The following is a 21,764-nucleotide window of genomic DNA, read 5'->3' as shown; positions in this document are numbered from 1 at the left end:
ACAATGGCCTGTCGAGCTCCAAAAATTAAATAAAAAAGCACCAAAAAACTTTCTAAATGTAGTCCACATGACAATATTCTATCTAGAGCCAAATGGCAGCTTCGTGCACAATAAACCGGGGCTAAATCTAAGAATGTATTAATCGCTTATTTATTGCTTGTAACAGCTTGAAACTTCACCGAATTCCTAGGTTGTCTATGAAAGCCTGTAGACTGATTTTTATGTGAAGAACTCTGTATGCTTTTGCCTGGAAACTCAAAAGGATGACGTGTACGCGCGCTCCCGAGAGCCTCTCTTCCATTCATTAACACATGAAACAAATGCTTATACAATGTTCAGGATAAGGCCGAAAGAGCCATTCTTTCATAACAGTGTAATTTAAATTTTAATATATCCACATCGCTATGATCAAATGCTTTCTTAACCGCCGCTTTCTCCACGCTGTCATTTTTGTTGTGTGTTTGGTTAGTTTTTGAGAGGAAAGCGAACAGCACATATTTATTTATAAATGTGTGAACAGCGTCTGGATGTTTCCAGCACAGGTATTTCCAAATTTTTATTTCTAAACGAATAACGAAAAAGAACTTCGCTGTGAGTATATCATGGCCTTGAATCACGTTGAGTCTCTTGTGCGTTACCTGAGCATGAATGCAAGCACAAGTTGCTGGCTGCAGTTCACTTAATGGCCACCGGTGTCACTAATAACAAGGGTTTCTGAATTCCACATATGGCCCATTTAAGTCGATATTTACAGAGGTTTTTCGCAAATCTCATTGCACTTCAAAATCTCTTTAGAGAATGTATTTGGACTCTTAAGTCGCATATAATGTATGAATTCAATTGCATTAGATACAAAATATCAAAACAAGTGGCATCAACAAACCAAGTGCTAAAAAACAAACCCAATTTTTGCACAAATTTCACTTAATTTTACAATGTCTTTTAACTAACTGGTGTTGTATGAAGTCAGTTCACAAAGGTGTCTTAGAACAGGTGTAGTTTACATTAACAATGAACATGTTTATCAGACTGAACCAAACAAACTTCTTTTTGTGAAATGTTAAATTGGTTTGATTGTTTTTTTTTTGTATGGAAATAAGCAGCAGGAACATTCGTCGAAACCTCTCCTTTTGTGTTCAATGGAAGAAAGTAAGTCATACGATACCATGGTGAGTAAATGATTTTCAATTTTGGGTTAACTACCCCTTTTAAAACAAAATAGAATTATATTCTAAATGCTGTTCTAATCGCAAAAAAATCTATTCTAATCTACTTAGTTGGCCTTAATCTCATGATATAAATGCTATTTAGCTACAGTGAGAAGAAAAACGGACACCGGAAGAGAATGAGCGAGAGATTCTATAGCAAGTGAGATTAAATTATGGGACATGAGTCATGTTGATGTTACATCTTTATCATGTGAGCCCTTTTCTCATGCTCTCTGGGTTTCCCCATATTGTCTCGAAAACAATCAGCTCTTGTTACACTGCCAGAGTGTGTGAGCATGTGTACACGGCAAAACTAGTTAATACAACGCAATCGGACCGATGACCTGGCTTACAGACCCTCTCAAGAGGGACAGAGACGTTGGATTCTTCCAGCTGGAGTGTGTTTGTGTGAGAGAGACAGAGTTTGGACATGTTACGAGGGTGCGATGTCTGATACCTCCCTCTACAGAAGAACCGGATCTTGTGAGGATCCAGTGTTCACAGATACGCAAGGGCTTCAAGATCCCCTCCATTAGTATCAGCAAATAAATTAGTAGTAAAACCCCAAAAATCTCAGCACTGTTGTCCAGGCTCTAAATCAAACGTGTTCCTAGACAAGCCCGTGCTCTGTTCCAGAGACGTTTTCTGGTGCAACATTAAGCACCGTCCTCATGCGATGGGGCGCTGGCACAAAAAAGCCATTTATCCTCTGCACAGATGCCTGCCGGATCTGTAGCGTTCCTCAAAACCAACGAGCTGCCGCGGGCACTGCAGCCGACCAGCCAACGAGCCCATCAAAGAGATACACTTCCTGCCGGATGAAATCATAAAGGTTTTTCCATGGCTGTTTTTAGATGGCATCCCGGATTCTCAATGATTGGTTAATGGATCCGACACAAGTTGCGACGATTTGTCTCTTCAGCCTAATGTTTTTTTTGTGGTGAGCAGGTACGGCTTGATGAGTAAATCTAGAAACATCTGATGCACACCTCCTGTCGCCGCCAAAATATTCCCTTCATTGTCCGCTTCATAAATCCGGTGATTTCGACCACAAAAATACAGCTGTTTCCGTTGGTTTCCCTCATGCATTTTTGATTAAACCTCTGTGTCTGCACACCCTAAAGAATCCAGCCACGCCCTGTGAGGATACCATATGGTGATGGAAAATAGGCTTTGTTAGGTCTTGTTTACTATGACTGGTAAAAAGGCAAAGACTTGTTGCAACTAACAGACTGCTACCTGTCCTGTTGACTGCTGGAGCTAGAACCAGAATCCCTTCGCGCAGCTCCGCTGTGGGGCTCGCTTCTGCTTTCTTCAGCTCCGTCGTGGGGCTCAGGCAAACTGAGAGCAACTTCATGCATTCTTTGCGCACAACAGCCTCCTCTTCTGAATACCTGCAGATTGAGAAAACTTTGTATTTTCTATCATAACTGACCTTATAGTGAGACACGGGTGTTCACGAAGCATGTCAAAGCAAAAATGCCAAAAATGTAATTGAACACCTTCGGGGCTTCCTCACATTTGTGACGCAGGGAAAAGCTACTTCTGCTGGTAAACATGGTTATATATTGTGTAATGAGGGTGCTAACTTACCATACTGACAGAGAGAACAAGAAGCGCCACGCAGGGGATGATGAGCACCGCCAGGAGCCCGTGAATCGCTCCGTTCATACCGTTCTGCTGTCTGCTTTGGCCTGCCACAACATAAAAGCAAATTCCCTTTTTAGTTCTTACGTGTGCACTACACTATATAGCAAGAAGTATGGACATCTGAACACTACACCCATTTGTGTTTCATGAGCATTTAATTTCAAAAGCATTGGAATTAATAAGGAGCTTGTCCTCCCAAGCGTCTTCCATTCTTCTGAGAAGGCTTTCTATATGTTGGGACATTTGCTTCCATTCAAACAAGAGCATCAGCGAGCCAGTGTTAATCTCCTCATTGAAATTACTGATGAAAATGGTAGTTAAACCTGTATTATGTTCGAATTTTGGGTGAGATTTTTATGTTGCGGTTTAAATGGACCCTAATTGGATTCAAGTAAAAATGAGGTAAAAACAGTAAACCTTTAATATTAATAATACTCACACATTACAACAAAAACAAATTATTTTTAAAACTGTATTTACCAAGAATTTTGTAACCATTTTTTCAATTAAAATTTTAAAATGTAGGTTTTTTTTATTATAAATGGTTTTGTTTTATTTTTGTGTGGTTTCCTGGAGCTCAAACAGAAGAGCATGGCGCTAGCAACGCCAAAATCATGCATTCCAAATACCTGAACTGATAAAAATGTACGCCTTCAACGCAGTGTACATTTCTTTGGGATAAAAGTGTCTGCCAAATGCATAAATGTAATTTTAAATACTCTCAGAGGGTAGTTGAGAAGCTGACATGAAAATGGTATACATTTTTTTCTTTTTCTTTTGGGTGTGTGCAGATGCGGTTAACCATGAAATTGCTGGTGAAATTGCCCGTGAACATCAAAATCGTCAGGAATTTTGTACACATATTCCACAACACCTCAGGAGTCAAAAGTTTGCAGGCATGCTCATGAACATAAATGAGAAACTGTCACAAAATCTAAAAAAAATCCTTGTTTTTTCAGCCAAACTCCTTTGACACAAAATTTTTAAAGTAGCCCCTGAGATCTTAAGTTAATATTTAAATAATTTAAGTGGTCACATGACATGAGGTAAACAAATAAAATAATGACATTTTGTTATAAATGCTTTCTTTTTAAAATTGTATATTTCTATGACTTTTTTATTAAATCACAAGAGTTTAAGAAACTCTAAATTTTGTCAAATTTAGCAGGATTTATCCATTTAATCAGTGATTATTGGTAAAATGAAACGCATCTTGTACATTAACCATATATAAAAGTTACGTGCTAATCAGAATTCATGCTGTGAATACGGTCTTTCCACAACAATGCACTAAAACACAGACAATGAATAAAAAAAACATAAATAATTCATAATACTGTATTACAATATTTTAGGAGCTCACGTTCTCACAACAAGGACAGAATTCATATTGTATTAAAATGTTTTAATATTTTATTTAGCACTTTCTGTCAACTAAAACTCAACAAAATACTTAACGAATATATTTTTCATATTTTCATATTTTTCACAAGTTAAAAACAGGTCTGGGCTTTGTAGAGGCCTGTCAAGATCCGCCACACCAGACTCAGTAAATCATATCTTTATGTAGCTCAAGGACATTCTCATACGGGACCCTCCGAAAAGCACAATTTCGCACAATTCTCGAGAATGCCACCGCATGCTTGGTTAACGCTACCCTCCTGCTTTACAAACAGCAAGACTACTGATTTACCTGCTAAAGTGTATGCTTTGCACACATATGCTCAAATTTTGCATGCATGTACTAAAGTTTGAACAATCTCATGAATGAATCTGCCTCCTTGGAACCCTGAAAAACATCAACAGTTTTCCACAGAATTTGAAATTTTACATATCCGCTGCTTTATCATCTTTGCATCCATTCTGTAGAATTACATCCATTCTGCAGATATTTCCCCTCCAAAAACCTCAGATTCCATCTACGCCTGCTCATGCATCATATACGTAACAAAACAATATTCTGTGCATTCACCTGGTGTGAAAGGAGGGGCTGCGGGGGTCTGGCAGGGGGGAGGTGTGCAGTGACGAAACTCGCCCAGAGTGGACCCGGCCACTGCAAGAACCTCTTTAACATGGTTGAAATAACGTCTAGTTGGCCACTTTACCCTTTTGTAGTGACATTCGAATGTCTGCATCGTCACCTCCTAGTGAAGACAAACAAACCAGAGTGAGCCGACAGCCATGACAACGTTTCAAAGAAGACCAATGTAAATTAGAGAGAATTACCAGCTCCTCTCCCTCCAGAGTGAAACGGAAACCCTGCAGCATTGTTATAAAAATAGTGATGTTGGCTTTATTGGTGGACAGGTTGCCAAACTTGAGGGCCAATGTTCTTAAACTGCTTTCAACTTTATACAGATTTACATATAGCCAGCAAGCTCCACCCTTAAATATCAGAAAAGAAACATGTTTAGGCGACACGAACCACAACAACTGTGTATGTTTCCCCATGTGAAACATCTGCTGATGGCCTCAAAATCTATTTGGACACTTGCCTGAAATATCAAAATTTCAAACCAAGGGCTTTAGTTCAAGCATGATTGCATTTTCAAGACATTTCCAGGTAAAAATTTTGTTTGGTTTACATGATGAAACAGATCAATTGATTTTTTTTTTTTTAATGAATACCAAAAATGTTTGTTGAGAGGAAAGCTTTGCATCATTTGTTTGCCATGTGGTGCGATATTTAATCCCGTAATGCAATTAAATTCATACATTAAGCGCAGCTCAATTGTTCAAATATGATTTTGGGCCACTGTAGATGCATCCGTATTATCAAATATCATCATGCATCACACTAACCACATCCTTGGTGATGAAGTCGATAGGTATTCTGTAGTCACTGGGAATGTTCTCACTCTGATGGGTTGAAAAACAAAAATTGGTTGGCTGTATAAAATGTACCATTTCAATGGGTCAATTGGAAAAAAAGAGAAAGAATTGCACAAATGTCATTGATTTCCCTGCTGGAAAATCAGCCTAAGATGGTTTGTTGACCTAAGTCTCCAAGCAGGCTAAGCTGGTCTTCAACTGGTCCTTCAGCGTGACCAGACGAGAAACAGCTCAAAATCCCTCTAAACCCAGTCTGAGCGACCAGTAAACCAACCAGCCTAAATAAAAACTCTGTTGCAGATCTTACCAATGTTTCCAACGTGGCCACATCATCAGTTAAAGGGCTTCCAAAAACACCTGAGCACGTCACAAGCCCAGAAAAAAGCAACACTAATACACAAATGCTTTCTCCGATCTGTAAGGAAAAAGTCTCAATGTGGTTACAGTATTAGAGACAGTAAATAACGCCTATCCAGTCTGAACATGATCACGTGTCGTGTTCTTAATCATTATAATTGTACAAGACAACCCCAATAAATAATGAAAAGTAATCAACGATTAAATAGAAAGTGAGTTAGGAGGTGGGTGTGCGTGCGCGTCCCCAAAAAGTGCGTGTACTCACCTTAATCTCCCTCATGTGGAACATGGGATTATTAAAACAAATCAGCCGTACGTCTCCTTACTTTCTGCGCTTTCCTTGGCAGCGGAATGCAGGCATGTTTCCGCCTGCTCATCTGAATGGAGATAATCACAGGACGGGATGGGGATCAGTGTTTGTGGTGTGTCTTTCTCCTACGGTCCCGATGGAGAGCATGGCGTGCTGAGCGCGCGACCGTGCCTGTGCGTAATTTCGCCCTGAAGCGCTTCTGTGAATTGAATGGGGGCGGATGGACTTGTCCTCTGTGTTTAAGAGGTAGGGCGCTTTGACTCACTTTTATGTGTAAAATAGAGAAAACTATTCAAAGGAGGTTCTTCTGTGACTCATCCAGACCTCAATCACAAGTGACATGCGAGTTTGGTGTGTGCCCTTCTTAAAAAAAGAAAATAAAAATCTTAAGAAGGTTTGCTGGTCTTTGAGCAATTTGAGCTGGCCTTCAAACTGCTCCAAAGCTAAAACCAACTACACCAAATAATAAGAACCTCAATGCCTTTACAACCAACCGAACAAGCTGAGAAGTGGCCAAAAGCTCCTAAAACCAACGATAAAAAGTGCTTCAAACTCTTAAAACTAACCTGAACAGCCTGAAAACCAGTCAAAAGAGGACCAACCAACTGAAAAGTACCCAAAAACCCCTTTGAAATCAGGCGGACAAGCTGAAAGTACCCAAAACCCTGACCAGGTTAGCAGGGCAGCTCAGGCCATAAAGATAAGACGCTCACACATTATATTTGGCTAAACTAAAATGGTTTGCTGGTGTTTCTGCCTGATCTCTTGGTTTTAAAGTGGTTTCAGGCACTTTCCAGCAAGGCATTCTGCGAGACCAGCTCTTGTCTCTTAAAAGAGCTTAAACCAGCTAAGACCGGTTTAAGATGTTCTCTTTAAAAAAAACAACAACAAAAAAAACATTATTTATACAACAGTATGCAATTACAAGATAATGAGCAAAATTGTTGCAGCATTACATGTAATCAAGTCACCTTCATTTATATAGCGCTTTTAACAATATAGAGTATTTCAAAGCAGCTTTACAGTAATAATAGGAAATTAAAGTAACAGAGATTGTTTGGCTTTACAGCAGCTCTAGAATAAAGTTATTGTCCAGCTAAAGTTAGTCCATTCTCAAACTTTTTTAACCCTAACCCATCATCATTATTAAATAATGACCAGTGTAAACAAGAAATACACAAATATGAACCATAATATATATATATATATATATATATGTGTGTGTGAGAGAGTTATTTATATTATATATAAATGATTCATTAAATAATATTGTTTAATAATCCAATTCAAATCATTGTTCAAATAAAAAGTTTCTGTGTTAACTTTAAGGCATTAGTTATTTGTTCATAATGCTTTTATGTCAACATTCTCAAACTTTTTTACTCTAAATGCTATCTGTATACTGTATATTCTGCTAAATTAAAATGAAACATTTGGCCTCACAATTAAAAATGACCCATTTTAGCATTTAAAATCTTGCCTAAGTTGTATATTTTTAGTTTTTGCAGTAATTAAACTCCATTAACAGTCAACATAAACCCAAGTGTGCAGTGACGATGTGTACACTGCCATCTAGTGCTGACTGACAACTGGTTTGCAATCAACTATGAAATGTATGATTGAAGGGTGGATTAAGTTTTGACAGAACGGGTACATCCTCTACTTGAGAAACAATATAGGGTGAAGTTTAAAATTAAATATCTCATCCAAGAAACATTCCACCCATGTCATTATAAAGAGACACCTTTTCAACATTCAATTATTAAGGTGAAATGCATTTTTTGGATGCTGAACAACATACATTAAAGATTAAAAAAACAACTAAAGAACAATATTTATTAACAACCATTTAATGAGTTACATAGCATGAAAAAGTTGCATTGTGCTTTTGTTGTAATCTTTGGGACGTCCACTGTGTATAAAGAAGGGTGTAGGTGACGGCTTAAAAATGGACTCGGTTAATGTTCAAAGCCAATTGCACCAAGTACCATGTGTGCTGTGCATTTGACATTTGAGTGGTTTTGACACAAAGAGATAAAATGGTGTAGTGGTAAACACAAATCTGAGGTGTGTGACAGGTAGGAAATCAAAAGACTCGATCCTAGAACAAAAAATAAAGTACACCTGAGAAAGAATCATTTGTCATTGCATCTGGCCAAACATGAAGGCACAAAGTGACAGCAAGAGCTCATTTCCTCTTGCGGGGGCTCTTTTCTGAATCCACCTTTCTTTCTTCAGAGTCCTTCTTGCCGCCCCGGGTGGACAGAGAAGCCGCGTGGCTTTTCTCCGCGGTCTCAGAGGGCTCTTTGGGTTTCTTAGTTTTGTGATCAACTGAAGCTGGTCTGGGTTTTTTCCCTCCTGAAGCCCAGGAAAAGACGGCTTTGATGAGGAAAATGCCGACCAAAGTAGCTAACAGTGTTGAAAGCACCAGGGACCCCGAGAGGCCTTTGACGTGTCCCCGAATGTGGCTCAGGATTTGGCATACAGGTGTGTCTGAGCTGGGCTGCTTTGGGAATGTCTCCTGCGCGCAAACAAACATGTTTCAGCGTTCATTTGTAGTCAACATGAAATCACAACTTAATCTATTTGCTTTCCCAATGCATATTACAGTGAATGATTCATGTCGGTCTTCTACTTTACCTTTAGTCCAGACTCCTCAAGCAGTTTCTCAAGCGTCAGATCACCAAGGGTCACAACGGGGAAAAACTCCTCTTTGTACTTCCGCCTCCACCAAGCCTGCAGATGGGTCCTTCCAAAACAACAAATAAAAGTACAGTAACCCTGAGAGCGGATTCAGGCTGGTATGTGGCTTTCTAAATGTTTAGTTTTTCTATTTATCCTCAGAAAACTACTATAGAACAATGGAGACTTAATTAAATTATTCTCTCCATTTACAAAAAATATTCTCACAAAATCTAGCACTAATCTGAAACCACAATATAACTATGCGCAATATTTAAATGTGAATGGCCGTTAAATAGAAAGGAATGGAGCTCACTTGTCTTTGGCAGGGTCTGTGAAGTGGTAGTTGTAAAGCTTGGCTTTGATTAGAGCTGGTGGTTTCTGACTGAAGGGGTACTGCGCTTCATCTACCTGAAGCAGACTAACCACTACAGGAAGGAAAAACAGGTTAACAATCTCAAACGTAGGCTGATAAGTACAGTGAGCCCTGCTGTGGTCGCTCACCCTCTGGTTTGCCCTGTAGGAGGCGCTGTATGAGGCCTGTGAACCAGGGGCTTTGATCGTTCCCCTCTTGAGCCGCCTGCCACAACAGCTGCTCCAGCCGGGGCTGGTAAGGTCCTACTATGGGTGGGGCGGCGTTCACATTTCCTGGTTTATACATGGGGTTCATCTCCTGCAACAGGATAAGAATACAGTCCACTGAGGATAAACTTGAACCTTTCCGTTGAATACTTGATGGAAACAATGGCTGCCTGGGTTATTACTCAGAGAGTAAAAAAAGATTTGATTGTTGCATGGCATCCTTTCCCATGTCTTTCTCACCGTCCATGTCAGGCCATCATGGCTGCCCTCTAAAATGATCTCAGGCCTGCCCTCAGTGGAGATTGCTCTGTGCTGGATCCCGTACGCCCCGACCAGCTGGTAACTCTCTACGGCGCTGTACGCCTCTCGCACTTCAGGTAATACTGACATGCCAGTCATGGCTGTGTATGGAACCTGAGAGGAAACACCGACACACATGTACTTACTAATTAATTAATTAACTAATTAATTTTAAATTGCACCAGTTCAATGTATAACAGCACTTCTCAATCTTTCTAACTCTGAGTCCCCCCATTGTCAAAGATTAATAATTGAAGGCCACCCAAGATTTCTGGTGTAAAGGAAAAAGTTGCTCATTTTCAAACCTTATTATTTACAGAAACTAGCAGTGGCTATATACGAATCAATTTAATTAAATTAGTGGTGGGCCGTTATCGGCGCGTTAACGCAAGACTCTTATCGCGCGATAAAAAAAATATCGGCGTTAATCTATTCTCCAAGTTGGGTTGGGAGCGGAGCTGGCTCAAGCTACACAAGCTATGATGACGCAATCTACCTGCCACCGCGAGGAACACCCGGCTGCAACGTATCATATTCGTCGTCATCTTAAGTAAACACGGCTGAAAGTTAAAGCTGGTGTAAAAGATCCGTGCAACATCCATTATTTGGACTTGGTTCGGATTTAAGCCGTCCGACGTAGACTGTGTGGTGTAACAGTTCGGTAAGTTAACACACGACTAATCCGTTCTACCACCTCAAATTCAAAACGAAACATATCACTGAATACCAGCGCGTATTTTCCCCAATATATCTGAGTGGTGTAGCACATAATCTCTTTTTATTAAAAGCGCCCGATTTTAAGAATCGTTGTTGTGTTTCTTTTTAACTGAAAAGACATCAGTTAGACAATATTCTAATTTTAAATTTGGGTTTTCATAAGCTCTAAAGCCATAATAAACATTAGACCTACTTAAGTCTCTGCAGCTTGTGTACTTAAATTTTATTCATCTGCAAAATTATGTTGTATACTTACAGTTTTGCACAATATATGTTCTCAAAACTACATACACCCTTTCAAAAAAAAAAAAAAAAAAAAAAAAAAAACATTTAGCAGTTGTTTAGCAGGTTCTGTGTAACCTGTTCTGAAATGGTTTTATTATAATATCGTTATCGCAAGAGGCTGCAATGTATAATCACAATACGGATTTTAGTCCATATCGCCCATCCCTAATTGATAGCCTATAGTAGTTGATAATAACATAGGCCTACCTAAAGTTGCCTACGGACGGTAACAGTACAGTAGTAACCTTTTACAGTCTATGAGTAGAACAGCTTTCTCAAGCAGTTTGTGATGCATTTTGGAAACAGGAGATGAGCCCCTGGTCTAATGCGCCACCTGGCTTGAGAAACCCGTTCTCAAAGACTTACTTTTATAGTCATTATTTGGGTAGCACACATATTCTGAATGCCTTCGTCAGAATTCAAATGAGCCATTTTAATCTAGATTAATTTCAAAATTAATCTAGATTAAAAAAATTAATCTATGCCCACCTCTAAATTAAATACTTGAATATCGATGCAAATACAATTTTTTTTAAAACAACATTTGATTGAAATAATAAAATAAAATAAAAAATAATTTTAAAAATCCATAATTACAGAAGCAGTTCAATAACTGAATGTTTATTTACATGATTAATAATGAATTTACATGACTCGCGTCATTTGTGATTTTTTAAGATAATTTTTTACTCACAAATAGTAATTCCTCAGCAATTTCTACCCGGTTACATATTTAAAAAATGTATATATGTTATAGAAATGTCCATGACTTCCATGACAATACTTTTTCAGGTCTAGAAATCACACTTTTAAAATTACTCATAGTGGGAACCTAGTTTAAAAATAAAATAAAATGTTGAGAGAATGAATTAAAATAACAAATATGACATGGGCGCACATCTTGAGTTTTAGCTATTTTTAAAGCATATTTTCTCTTATTTTAAATCATTTTATGCCATCTTGTGGCCCCCTTGAAACTGTACAGAGGCCCTAGCAGGCCCCGACGCCCTGGTTGAGAATCACCGATCCAAAAATATCATGTTTTATGGTTATGGACAGCAGAGGGCACTGTATTGCTTGTATGTAATAAAAACTGGAGCAATTAAAAGGAAATAAAAATTATATATACTATGTTATAACAATAATATAGGTTTATCTTTACAGGAAATGCAAACAAATTATCAAATGCAAAGTCCTTAGTACAACTATGTAGCATTTGAGACTCAGAACAGTTATGCATAGCATTATCAATATGACTGGATGAGACGCAAAGCCTCCTAAATCACATAAATCGCACATCAGTTGTTATGTTGCACATGTAGGACATGTAGCTCACCACACTGAGGGCAAAGATGGCCACAGCAGCCGCCGTGATGACGGCCCACTGGATGAGGGACCACACTTTGCTGACCAAGCCTCGTGTGCACACACACCTGACAAAGGAAACAGATGTGAGATTTCTTGGCTTGCCTCCTGTAACAATGGACTTTGGCAAAATCACGAGCTGAAATTCGAAATATTTTCTTTTTGTATAAACACACACACTTTTGTACATCTATCTTTATTAGGACATTCATTGACACAATGTAATCTCTAGCCACTTACCCTAACCTTACCCATCACAACTAAGTGCCTAACCCGAACCCTTACCCTAAACCTAATTATAACCTTATCCCTAAAACCAAGTCTTGACCCTCAAACAGGCCTTTAAAAGGCTCTCAGAAAGTGAGGACCGCCCAAAATGTCCTCACTTTACTCTCTTTGTCCTCACTCCAATGGTCTAAAACTCAAACTGGTCCTCACAAAGATAGTTGTACAAGTACACACACACACACTTTCCATGTTTTATGGGGACTTTCCATGAACAGTGATTTTTATACTGTACAAACTGTATTATTATGTCCCCTAAACCTTCCCATCTCATAAAACCTGCATTTTTATAGTATGATTTATTAACCGTTTTCCCTCATGTTGACCAAAAATGTCCACACAAGGCCAAAGATTTCTGCCATTGCCATCCCTGGCATTCATTTTGTCCCCACAATGTATGGTTTACCAGGACTACACACACAAAAAATAATCAGATTCTCATAAGCATTCCTGATGGGGCTTACATTAGCATGGCGGCCACCGCTTCCCAGGTGAACGACAGCACACCAACCCAGATAGTGAAGCCCTGAAAATGCTTCAGTAATTCATCAAACTCCTTTTGAGAGAAATCTGAAAGAAAGCACCAATGAATAGATTAAAGAAATATTCAATTAACTGATGCATCTTTTGGTGATATTTTGCCTCGTTGACATGGCAAAATAAATGTTTCACATCACAAAACATCCTTGAAAACAACAAATCAGTTCATGGCAAGGCAGGTTAATGGGTGATTCTCACAAAATGTGCCAAAAACATGTCTGGCTCATATTTCAGCCCATTATCAATAGAAAAACTATAGTCTTGCATACAGAAAATGATTGTAGCATTTTCACGGCACAAAAACCTTTCACAAAAAAAGTTGGCACACCACAGTTCCATAAAGAAAATACATATTTTTTTGCATGTTCTCTCTAAAACCTTTACTTATTCTCACTAATGTAAAAAAAAAAAAAGAAAAAAAAAGAAAAGATTTTTCAATGAAAACATTTTATGAAAAATACTACATTCGCTTCTGATTTTGGAGTAAATTTATCAAACCTCAACATATCTCCATGAGATTCGTCCTAACATTTTACAAAAACAATTAAATTCTAAGCTTGTATTCACATATTTATAAATCTATTACCAAACTAAAAGGAAGCATCAGATACATTTTTGCAAATCACACTAGAAGACTCACTGGTTTCGGATGATAGGGTTTTGTTTTCCCAGTTAATCTGCAGCTTGAAGAGAACAACTGAACTGATCAGGATGAACAGGTAGATGGGCAACTCCACCAGCACAGCCAAAACACAGAGGAAAGTCTGTGCGCAGGCTGAAAAGCACAGGCATACACTCAAATTAAAGCTAATAAGCGTGTTGGGATCTTCACACATTGAACACTAGTTTGATACTGGCAGAACAAAAAGATTTCATTAACATCTCCTTTGATGCATTTTTTTCTGAGATTGCATTAATGAGGCCCTTAATCAGATCATTAGTGCAAAATCTGCTACTACCCCACCAGAAATAACTGCACAAAGCAGAAGTTAGAGATATGAGCTCATACCCCTGGCCTTTTTTTCCTGGCCCTTCTTCTTCTTCAGAATAGCACTGGAGTTGAAGTGTTCGTCATCCAGCAACGAGACGCTCAGGGCGATGCTCAGCAGGTTCAGAAGGCCACAGTTACCCGTGAGGATGTGGCAGAGCTGAAGAAACAGCTGACAAAAATGGTATAAAGGGAGGTATAAGTGAAAAAAAGACTTGCAGTAGAACACACACACACACATTTATATATAATATTAGCTGTTGATGCTTATATATATTTAAAACAAACCTGAACATAAAAGCTGAACAGTCTCAAGCGGCGAATGGGAGCAAAGAACGTCATAAGAGGAATGGTGATCTCGCACTGCAACACAGCCACGGCTCCTAATCTCAGCAACCAATCAGGGAGCTGATGGACGAGCCAGGCCAAAGGAGTGGGACTCATCTGGTTCTCAAAATGATGACTCAGTGCTGCAAAAGAGATGCTTGAGTTATCAAAGCACTGTAATCTACAGATGAGTCAGTTTGTCCCACACAGATGTGCTGTCTGCCTCACAGTTCTGGGCTATATTTACCATTACTTCATGCAAATTCAAATATGAATTAATTCATAGCCTAGTATTTAAGTCACTAGATATTCAAAACCATAAACCAATGGCTGTTTTTATATAACACATAAATCATTTGGGGAGTTCATTTCCAGCAAAGTGACATAAGATTTCCTCGTGAATAAGAGTGGGCGGCACGACGAGCACAAATGAACTGATCTCAACCAATACAGAATGAATGAATAATGTTAAAAATGATTCAACATACCTGACAGGCCGTACCACGCAGGGTCGCCACTGGCCAGCTTACTCGCACCTGTGCAGAAGGTCAGCCGGAAGAACAGCCAGCGGGTCAACCAAAAGGTCACAGAGTCGTGGTTCCTGTGAGAGGAGCCACAGCGGAGCAAACCCAGCGGAGCAACAAGCACAGCCAGAAACCCAGCCTCCAACAGCAGCATATCCCTATGAGACCATTACAGTCAATCAGAATTACAAACATGACTCGATTTATATCATTTCTTAAAGGAATAGTTAATTTAATGAAAGTTCTGTCATCATTTACTCACCCACAAATTGTTTCAAACCTGTTTGAGTTTCTTTCTTCAGCTGAACATAAAAGATGATACTTTGAAGAATGTTGGTAACCAAACAATCAATGGACCCCATTCACTTCCACTATGGAAGTCAATGGGGTCCAACAACTGTCTTTACCGACATTCTTCAAAATATCTTCCTTTGTGTTCAGCAGAAGAAAGACATTCATAGAGGTTTAAAAGAACTTGAGGGCGAGTAAATGACAGAATTTTTATTTTTAAGTGAACTATTTCTTTAAAGGTGATGTCACGCGTTTTTTAGGCTGAAACATTTTTTTGTCACATACAGCAAACATCTCACTATCCGCTAGCTGCCTGCCCCCTGAACACACTGTAAAAAAAATGCGATCTCTGTAGACAGCCCAGGCTCCACAAACGGCAACAAAAACAAACTGGCCCAGCCTGGACCACGAAACATAACAAACAGTGTTCCAGCCAATAACCAACAAGAATGATTTGGGGGTGGGGGTTGGGGGGTTAGTGCGCGTGCACATGTGGGGAGTGGAGGAGAGAGAAGCATGAAGAGGGAAGTTAGCTAGAGGAGAGATGTCCTAGACAACGACTAACGTTAGAATTATATTCTCTTGAATTTTGAAATGGCCGACACACGACCAAAGAGACGACGTTCCGATGAACAAATAGCAAAGAAGAGGGAAAAGGAGAAAGAACGCACGAGATCCCAAATTTACATCGGAAAAGCCTGTTTCAGAAAGCACGGAAGGGAGGGGTGGGGACGGGATGAGGAGGAGGGAGAGTCGAGCTAGCCTCCGTTTTGTTTGACAATACTTCGAACGTCAACAAGATGTGACGTCACCCAACATCACTTAGAGCACCTTTAAGAAAAGAGCCCACCACCAATTCTCTATATTGTTGTTCTAGGTATGTCTGGGTTCTTCAAACACGAGTCAGATTTTTGACAATTTTGTTAGAAAAGTAAAAGCACATGTTAAATTTAATGTGATTGCAGTCCACTAAATTACAAATCAGTGGTTAGTGGACTGCAATCACATTAAATTTAATGGGCAGTCACATAATATGCAGTAATGTTTGCAGGCAGTTTGCCCTCTCATAAACATTTTTCTGCTGCAGAGAATCTGACTTGCAAATGCCCCAATTATGAGCCTCAACAGCAATAGAGAAATAACAAGCAGTTACGTCAGTGTCGGTTATACCAAACAATTCATACAAGGTCAACCTGTAAGTCATACATGACAACTTGAGGAACTCACCATTCAGACTTGAGGAAGTCTCCCCCAACCTATTAAACAAAACATATGTCTCAATTATGGTTCCACAGAGGCTACAAATCAAAGAAGCACCTGAGATAGTGCACATTAGTTTTATGCACTTAAATAGCTTTTAATTCTCTGACAAGAGGCATTTACTAACATTATACAGTGAGAGGTAAAGGGCCCACAGGCAGAGGTAGATCAGACTGTCTCTCAGGGGTGCCAGGAGCACAGCACCCAGGCTCAGCACCACTCCGAGCAGGCAGATGAGCTCCAGGGCCTGCTGGGGCCCCAGACCCAGTGACGGCCCCAACCACAGCAGGGACGGGGAGGCCTCCAGCTGCTCCAGCAGGGGCCGCTGCACTTTCGGCATCTGCAGGCGCACAGGAACAATCCCCTCATCTCCATACAACCCTGAGACACACAGAGGCATGCTTCATGTCATTGTTGTGCATGATTTAACTCTGAACATTACTCAAAAGAACGCAATACTAGGGCTGGGCGATATGGAGCAAAAAATATATCTCGATATATTTTGCTATATCTCGATATACGATATATATCTCGATATCTTTACAGGAAAAATAACCCCCCAAAAACTACTGCAAAAACAAATATGCCAAATACCACAGTCTTTTTTTATTGAAGTGCAAATAGGTAGGCTGTTCATGTAGGAACAAAGTGCTTCTGCAGCATAAAAAAAAAAAAATCCCTGTATACAAAAATAATAATTTAACTGTAAAATAAAGGAAGAAATAATACATATTGTACTATTTTTAATAAACCTGTATAGAAATATCATTACTAATTTTGGCAAATAAATAAAAAAATGCCATATATCCCCCAAAAACTGCACAACTGTAGAGTAAAACATTAATTAAAAAAAAAAGTGATAAAAATGCATCTAAAAATTGACATGATTGTTACAAAATAACACTGTCTGGGGCCTCTGGGGAACTCAGAACAACTGCTAGCATAAAGTTTAAGGTAAAAATAACTGCCATTAAATTATAGTATCTGACTACTATGCAATTAGATAAACTGTTCATTCATTACATCACTTTACCTCTGTCTTTATCCACCTTTATCTTCTTCTCTTCTTTTCGGCACTGTATATAGCAGAATAGGTAACTTAGGCTAATGCTAATTTATAATGTGTCATGTAAATTCGGCCATCCGTCACAATCAGGAAACTTTCAACGTGTCTAGAGCTGGCGCGAGCTGCCAGGCCCGTTTCTAGGGGAGCATGTTAAGTGTGAGTGTTAAGCGCCCTCAAACAAAAGCAATGCGGCGAGAGGCGACGCTACACAAAAAAATACCAACAACAACTGATCGCGCGCGCACTGTTTCTGACGCACTTCAAGCACTCGCTGGGCGGGGAAAGATTGATGTGCCTGACCGGACTCGGGGGACTTGAATGAGACAACACGCGAGGGCGGGGGCGAGCACAGCACAGAGAAGGCAAACAAGCAAATTGGCGAAATCAGAATTAAATATAAACAATATATCGATATATACGATATGTCAAAATCCATATCGAGTTTAAAAAATATCTCGATATATCGTAAATATCGAGATATCGCCCACCCCTACGCAATACCTTAATCTGATTTAGAAACAACTTTCCTTTTCAATAAAGAGACGGAAAGGCATACAAGTACAACCAATGTAGTCCGATTCACAAATGAATGAGATGGTTCTTTTAAAGGGTTAGTTCACCCAACAATTAAAATAAGCCATAATTTACTCACCCTCATGTCGTTCAAAACCTGCAAGACTTTCGTGCTTCTTCAAAACACAAATGAAGATATTTCAATGACATCTGAGAGCTTTCTGTCCGTCCATTGACAGTCTATGCAATCATGAAAAACTTCATAAAGAGATTGTAAAGATTGTGACTGTGAGCTTCAGCAAGAACCAATGAGGTTTGTTCTCTTGCGTCAAGCAGGTTCAGTTGAGCTTCTGTTTATGTACACTGATCAATGTTTATATGTAAATAAAAATTAAATCTGTCCATCATGTAAAGCAATCAAGTCTCTTCAGGAAATTTGGACTAAACCACTCAATTCATATGGATTAGTTTTACGATCTCTTCATGACTGATGATGTGTCAAAGTGGTAGTTGCATAGACTGTCAATGGAGGGACAGAAAGCTTTCTGATTTCATTAAAATGATCTTAATTTGTGTTTCGAAGATGAACAAAAATCGGTTTGGAACTACATAAGCTTTTTTCATTTGTGGGTGAACTAACACTTTAATGAATTGTCAAAATGACTATTTTATAACTATATTTTATTATAACTATACTTGTGCACATAATTATTAAATATTTAGGCAAACACATTTTTTGATAAAACTATACTCCTGTTAACAAATGAAAAAAAAAAAAAAAAAAAAAACCTTCCCAGCCCATTTTACTTCCATAGTGTGAGAATTGTGTCAAATTCAGGAAGTAAAATAGTTTGTGAATGCAATTTCATTTTGACTTTAAAGATGTATTGATGAGTGAGGTATAACAGGAAGGAATATGGAAAAAACAACGGTCATATTTCATCAGGTGCTGATTAGACACATTGGTGGCGGTGACAGACTGCTCATGTTCTGCACACAATAATACAGTATGTTGTGCTTGTTTGCTCAGTGGTAGTAAAAGCACAAAGCATCGAGCTGTAAACATTCATTCAACAGAACACAGGCACACACTACCATGACAATGAGCAAAACACAAACCCGTCCTGTGAGTTTTGAATGCCTCAAAACAAGCACAGACAGCACAGATGTTCCAGTGGTATTAAACACTGGATGCAAACAGGTGCAGTGTAAAATACCGCTTTAGGCGACTTGCTAAGTTACAATACACTGACTGACATTCATTACAGAGAGATCAGGAAATACTACTTTACTTTGTTGCAGAACTTTGACAAACGGAGCTAGTTTTTAATGTGACTGAAGTCTTTCTTAAGGTGGATGGCAGTTAGCGGAGGGGCAAAGTTGCATGGTCACATTTTTTGGCATGCAAGCCACAGCAAGAGTGCGCGTATAGCAGGCTGGTTTGAGTTAGAGAACAGGCCGTGTATTGTGCCAGTGCCAACGTATGACTCACGGTTTCTCTTTGAATGCTCTTTGAAGACCCAGTTCTGCCTCAAGCGGCTCCTCCAGGCACACTGCCTTGAGGATCTCTTGCCATGTGGGGAGATTCCATGCGCTTTTCCCAGAACCATCATAGATTGTAAAACCATTGCCACCAACTAAGCTCACGCTGCTTTTAGAAAAAACACAGCCCTGGAGTTTAACCCTGACTGGAATGTATCTTCAAAAGAAGTGAAACTCTGCGAACATGCCTTCTTTTGTCGAGTTTTAAACATGCATCTGGGCCACCAACAACCCAACTCAAATGATCAAATGGGAATAGAGCTATTATGAAGTGCATATGATTTCCATTATCTGTGGGAAACAGTCTGATGGTGGTCAGATTTGGCATGCTACACCCTACAATACAAGGATAGAGTGAAACTGCTCTTAATTCTTTCAAATAAATAATATAAAAGCGCACAAGTTATTATTGAACTGACCAGGGAGAAGGTTACGTTAAATCCACTGTTGTTATATAGAACTGTTCTATAGTCTATACAGCATTTAATTCACTATTATACGCTGAAGAAAAAGAGAGTAATCCCTTTACTTTTACAAGGGAAATTGCAGTAATTAATTACTTTGTGGTAATGTATTACACACAACACTAATATGGATGCAGATTAGAGACAGCTTGCAAAATACTGCACTTGGTAATACATTACAAAAGCATGAGTCACAATGGCAAAGAGATGAAAGCTTGTTAAAAAGAACTTTGCTGTTGCATGGGATCATAGGAGCTTATTGACAATTTTAAAGGTCTTGGGGCATGCCGTAGAATTAGTTGGGGGAAAAAAAGAGCCTTTATACGCCATACACATGGCATATGCATAGCGCATTTTAGGGACAAAAAGCTCTCAGGCCCCTGAGTGATGACGGGTCACTACAGTGCGCACTCAGCACTAACTGGCGGTGTTCCTAAAATCAGCACATGTGGAGGAATTGAAGCAATGCTGGTTTATTCATACGGGCATTCTGTCCTTATGAAATTCTGAAATCCTGTTTAAAATATTAAGTAGACAAATCAGCTATAATGCGTCGTTCTGCATGGAGATGCGGTTTGTGCACGAGGTCCTTCAAAAGTTTGAACTGAAACTGGTCCCCCGTGACAGGAGAACGAACGGTTAGCGCTGAATGAATGAATGAAACAAAGGTACCCCGTTTTGTTTTCGCCGACATTCCGCAACAGTTCAAGTTCAAGTGTATGCGCAACCATTCATTAATGCCGCACCCAAAAATCCACCATAACCGCCAAACATCCACCTTCAAAAACAAGAGAAACTTCCCTACCTGGTATTTGAACGTAGATGGATGAAAAAGCACACACGTATATAAGTGCAATGCTGATCAAGAACATTCGTCTGGGAGTTTTTACTTCCCCCATCTTGGCGGCTTGCTGCAGGGATGAGGTGTCACTTTGTTTCGGGTGATTCGAGAGCTGATGCTCATTGGAAAAATGAAGTGGAATAGCAGGGGTGGAGTTTGAATTAGTGATGAGAAGTCCGATTCATTTCCGATTCGAATCGGTTCTTTTGAACTGTTCGTTCAGTTCTTTTACGTCATGACGTAATCACAGCACGTGGTCCCCGAGATTCAAACGAAATGTTCTAAAACGTTCCAAAAGATCCATTATGATATGAAGCACATAAGTTATTTAGAGCCTAACTATAGTTTGCATTTTTGACCATACTAAAATTAATTTACAGTTTCTGGAATTGAAATGTTTATTAAACCAACTCTGTTTCGAATGCGAGTTAATAAAACCAAAAAGCGAGTGTGACTCCAGTTGACTGCTTGCTTTTTCTTTATTCAAGCAATATTTAGTATAAATACGAGTATTAAACATTATACATACAATAAAAAAAAATAAAAAGATTTTAAAAAGCCGCTTGGATGGTAAATCTTTTTAAATAGGAAAACGAATCATTTTAATCAACCGATTCAATTGATTCATTACAAGATTCGATTCAAATGAACGATTCATTCACTAGCTTGAATTTGTAGAACGTGACAATAGCATTTCGAAAGCAGAACAAGGCAAGTCTATATTTTAGAAAATTACATTCAGCCAAGCGTCACATGATCGATTGCTATTATTAAAGCAAGTCTTCCCTAGCAATTACTGATTCACATAACTTCAAAACAATGATATTTTTATTCA

The 21,764-nt window shown here is 39.1% G+C and overlaps 2 protein-coding genes across 4 annotated transcripts; both read right to left on the bottom strand.

The window, feature by feature from the left end:
- Positions 1–1,087: 1,087 nt before the first annotated feature.
- kitlgb (kit ligand b) lies at positions 1,088–7,202 on the bottom strand. 2 transcript variants are annotated; one of them, XM_081364192.1, is made up of 8 exons: positions 6,313–7,202; positions 5,998–6,105; positions 5,661–5,717; positions 5,085–5,243; positions 4,831–5,002; positions 2,802–2,902; positions 2,448–2,602; positions 1,088–2,346 (listed from the first exon to the last, which is right to left on the bottom strand). In XM_081364192.1, exons 1-8 carry the CDS (start codon positions 6,334–6,336, stop codon positions 2,304–2,306), a joined length of 819 nt encoding a protein of 272 aa, XP_081220318.1. In that variant the 5' UTR covers positions 6,337–7,202; the 3' UTR covers positions 1,088–2,303. The 2 variants fall into 2 exon arrangements, with proteins under 2 accessions (XP_081220318.1, XP_081220317.1); XM_081364191.1 differs by having other exon boundaries at positions 6,374–6,569.
- Positions 7,203–7,953: 751 nt separating this feature from the next.
- Positions 7,954–21,101, bottom strand: lmf2b (lipase maturation factor 2b). 2 transcript variants are annotated; one of them, XM_081364189.1, is made up of 14 exons: positions 20,894–21,101; positions 16,631–16,884; positions 16,471–16,499; positions 14,917–15,110; positions 14,390–14,571; positions 14,123–14,273; positions 13,754–13,888; positions 13,038–13,143; positions 12,260–12,356; positions 9,862–10,035; positions 9,544–9,712; positions 9,356–9,467; positions 8,998–9,106; positions 7,954–8,878 (listed from the first exon to the last, which is right to left on the bottom strand). In XM_081364189.1, the coding sequence occupies exons 1-14, from the start codon at positions 20,985–20,987 to the stop codon at positions 8,546–8,548; spliced, it is 2,139 nt and encodes a 712-aa protein (XP_081220315.1). In that variant the 5' UTR covers positions 20,988–21,101; the 3' UTR covers positions 7,954–8,545. The 2 variants fall into 2 exon arrangements, with proteins under 2 accessions (XP_081220315.1, XP_081220316.1); XM_081364190.1 differs by lacking the exon at positions 20,894–21,101 and adding an exon at positions 17,537–17,821 and having other exon boundaries at positions 7,999–8,878.
- Between the last annotated feature and the right edge of the window lie 663 nt (positions 21,102–21,764).

The sequence above is a fragment of the Scardinius erythrophthalmus genome (genome assembly GCF_964197995.2).
Source record: "Scardinius erythrophthalmus genome assembly, chromosome: 4".
Taxonomy (NCBI): Eukaryota; Metazoa; Chordata; class Actinopteri; order Cypriniformes; family Leuciscidae; genus Scardinius; species Scardinius erythrophthalmus.
The sequence above is the reverse complement of the archived record's forward strand: the minus strand, read 5'-3'. Positions and strand labels throughout refer to the sequence as shown.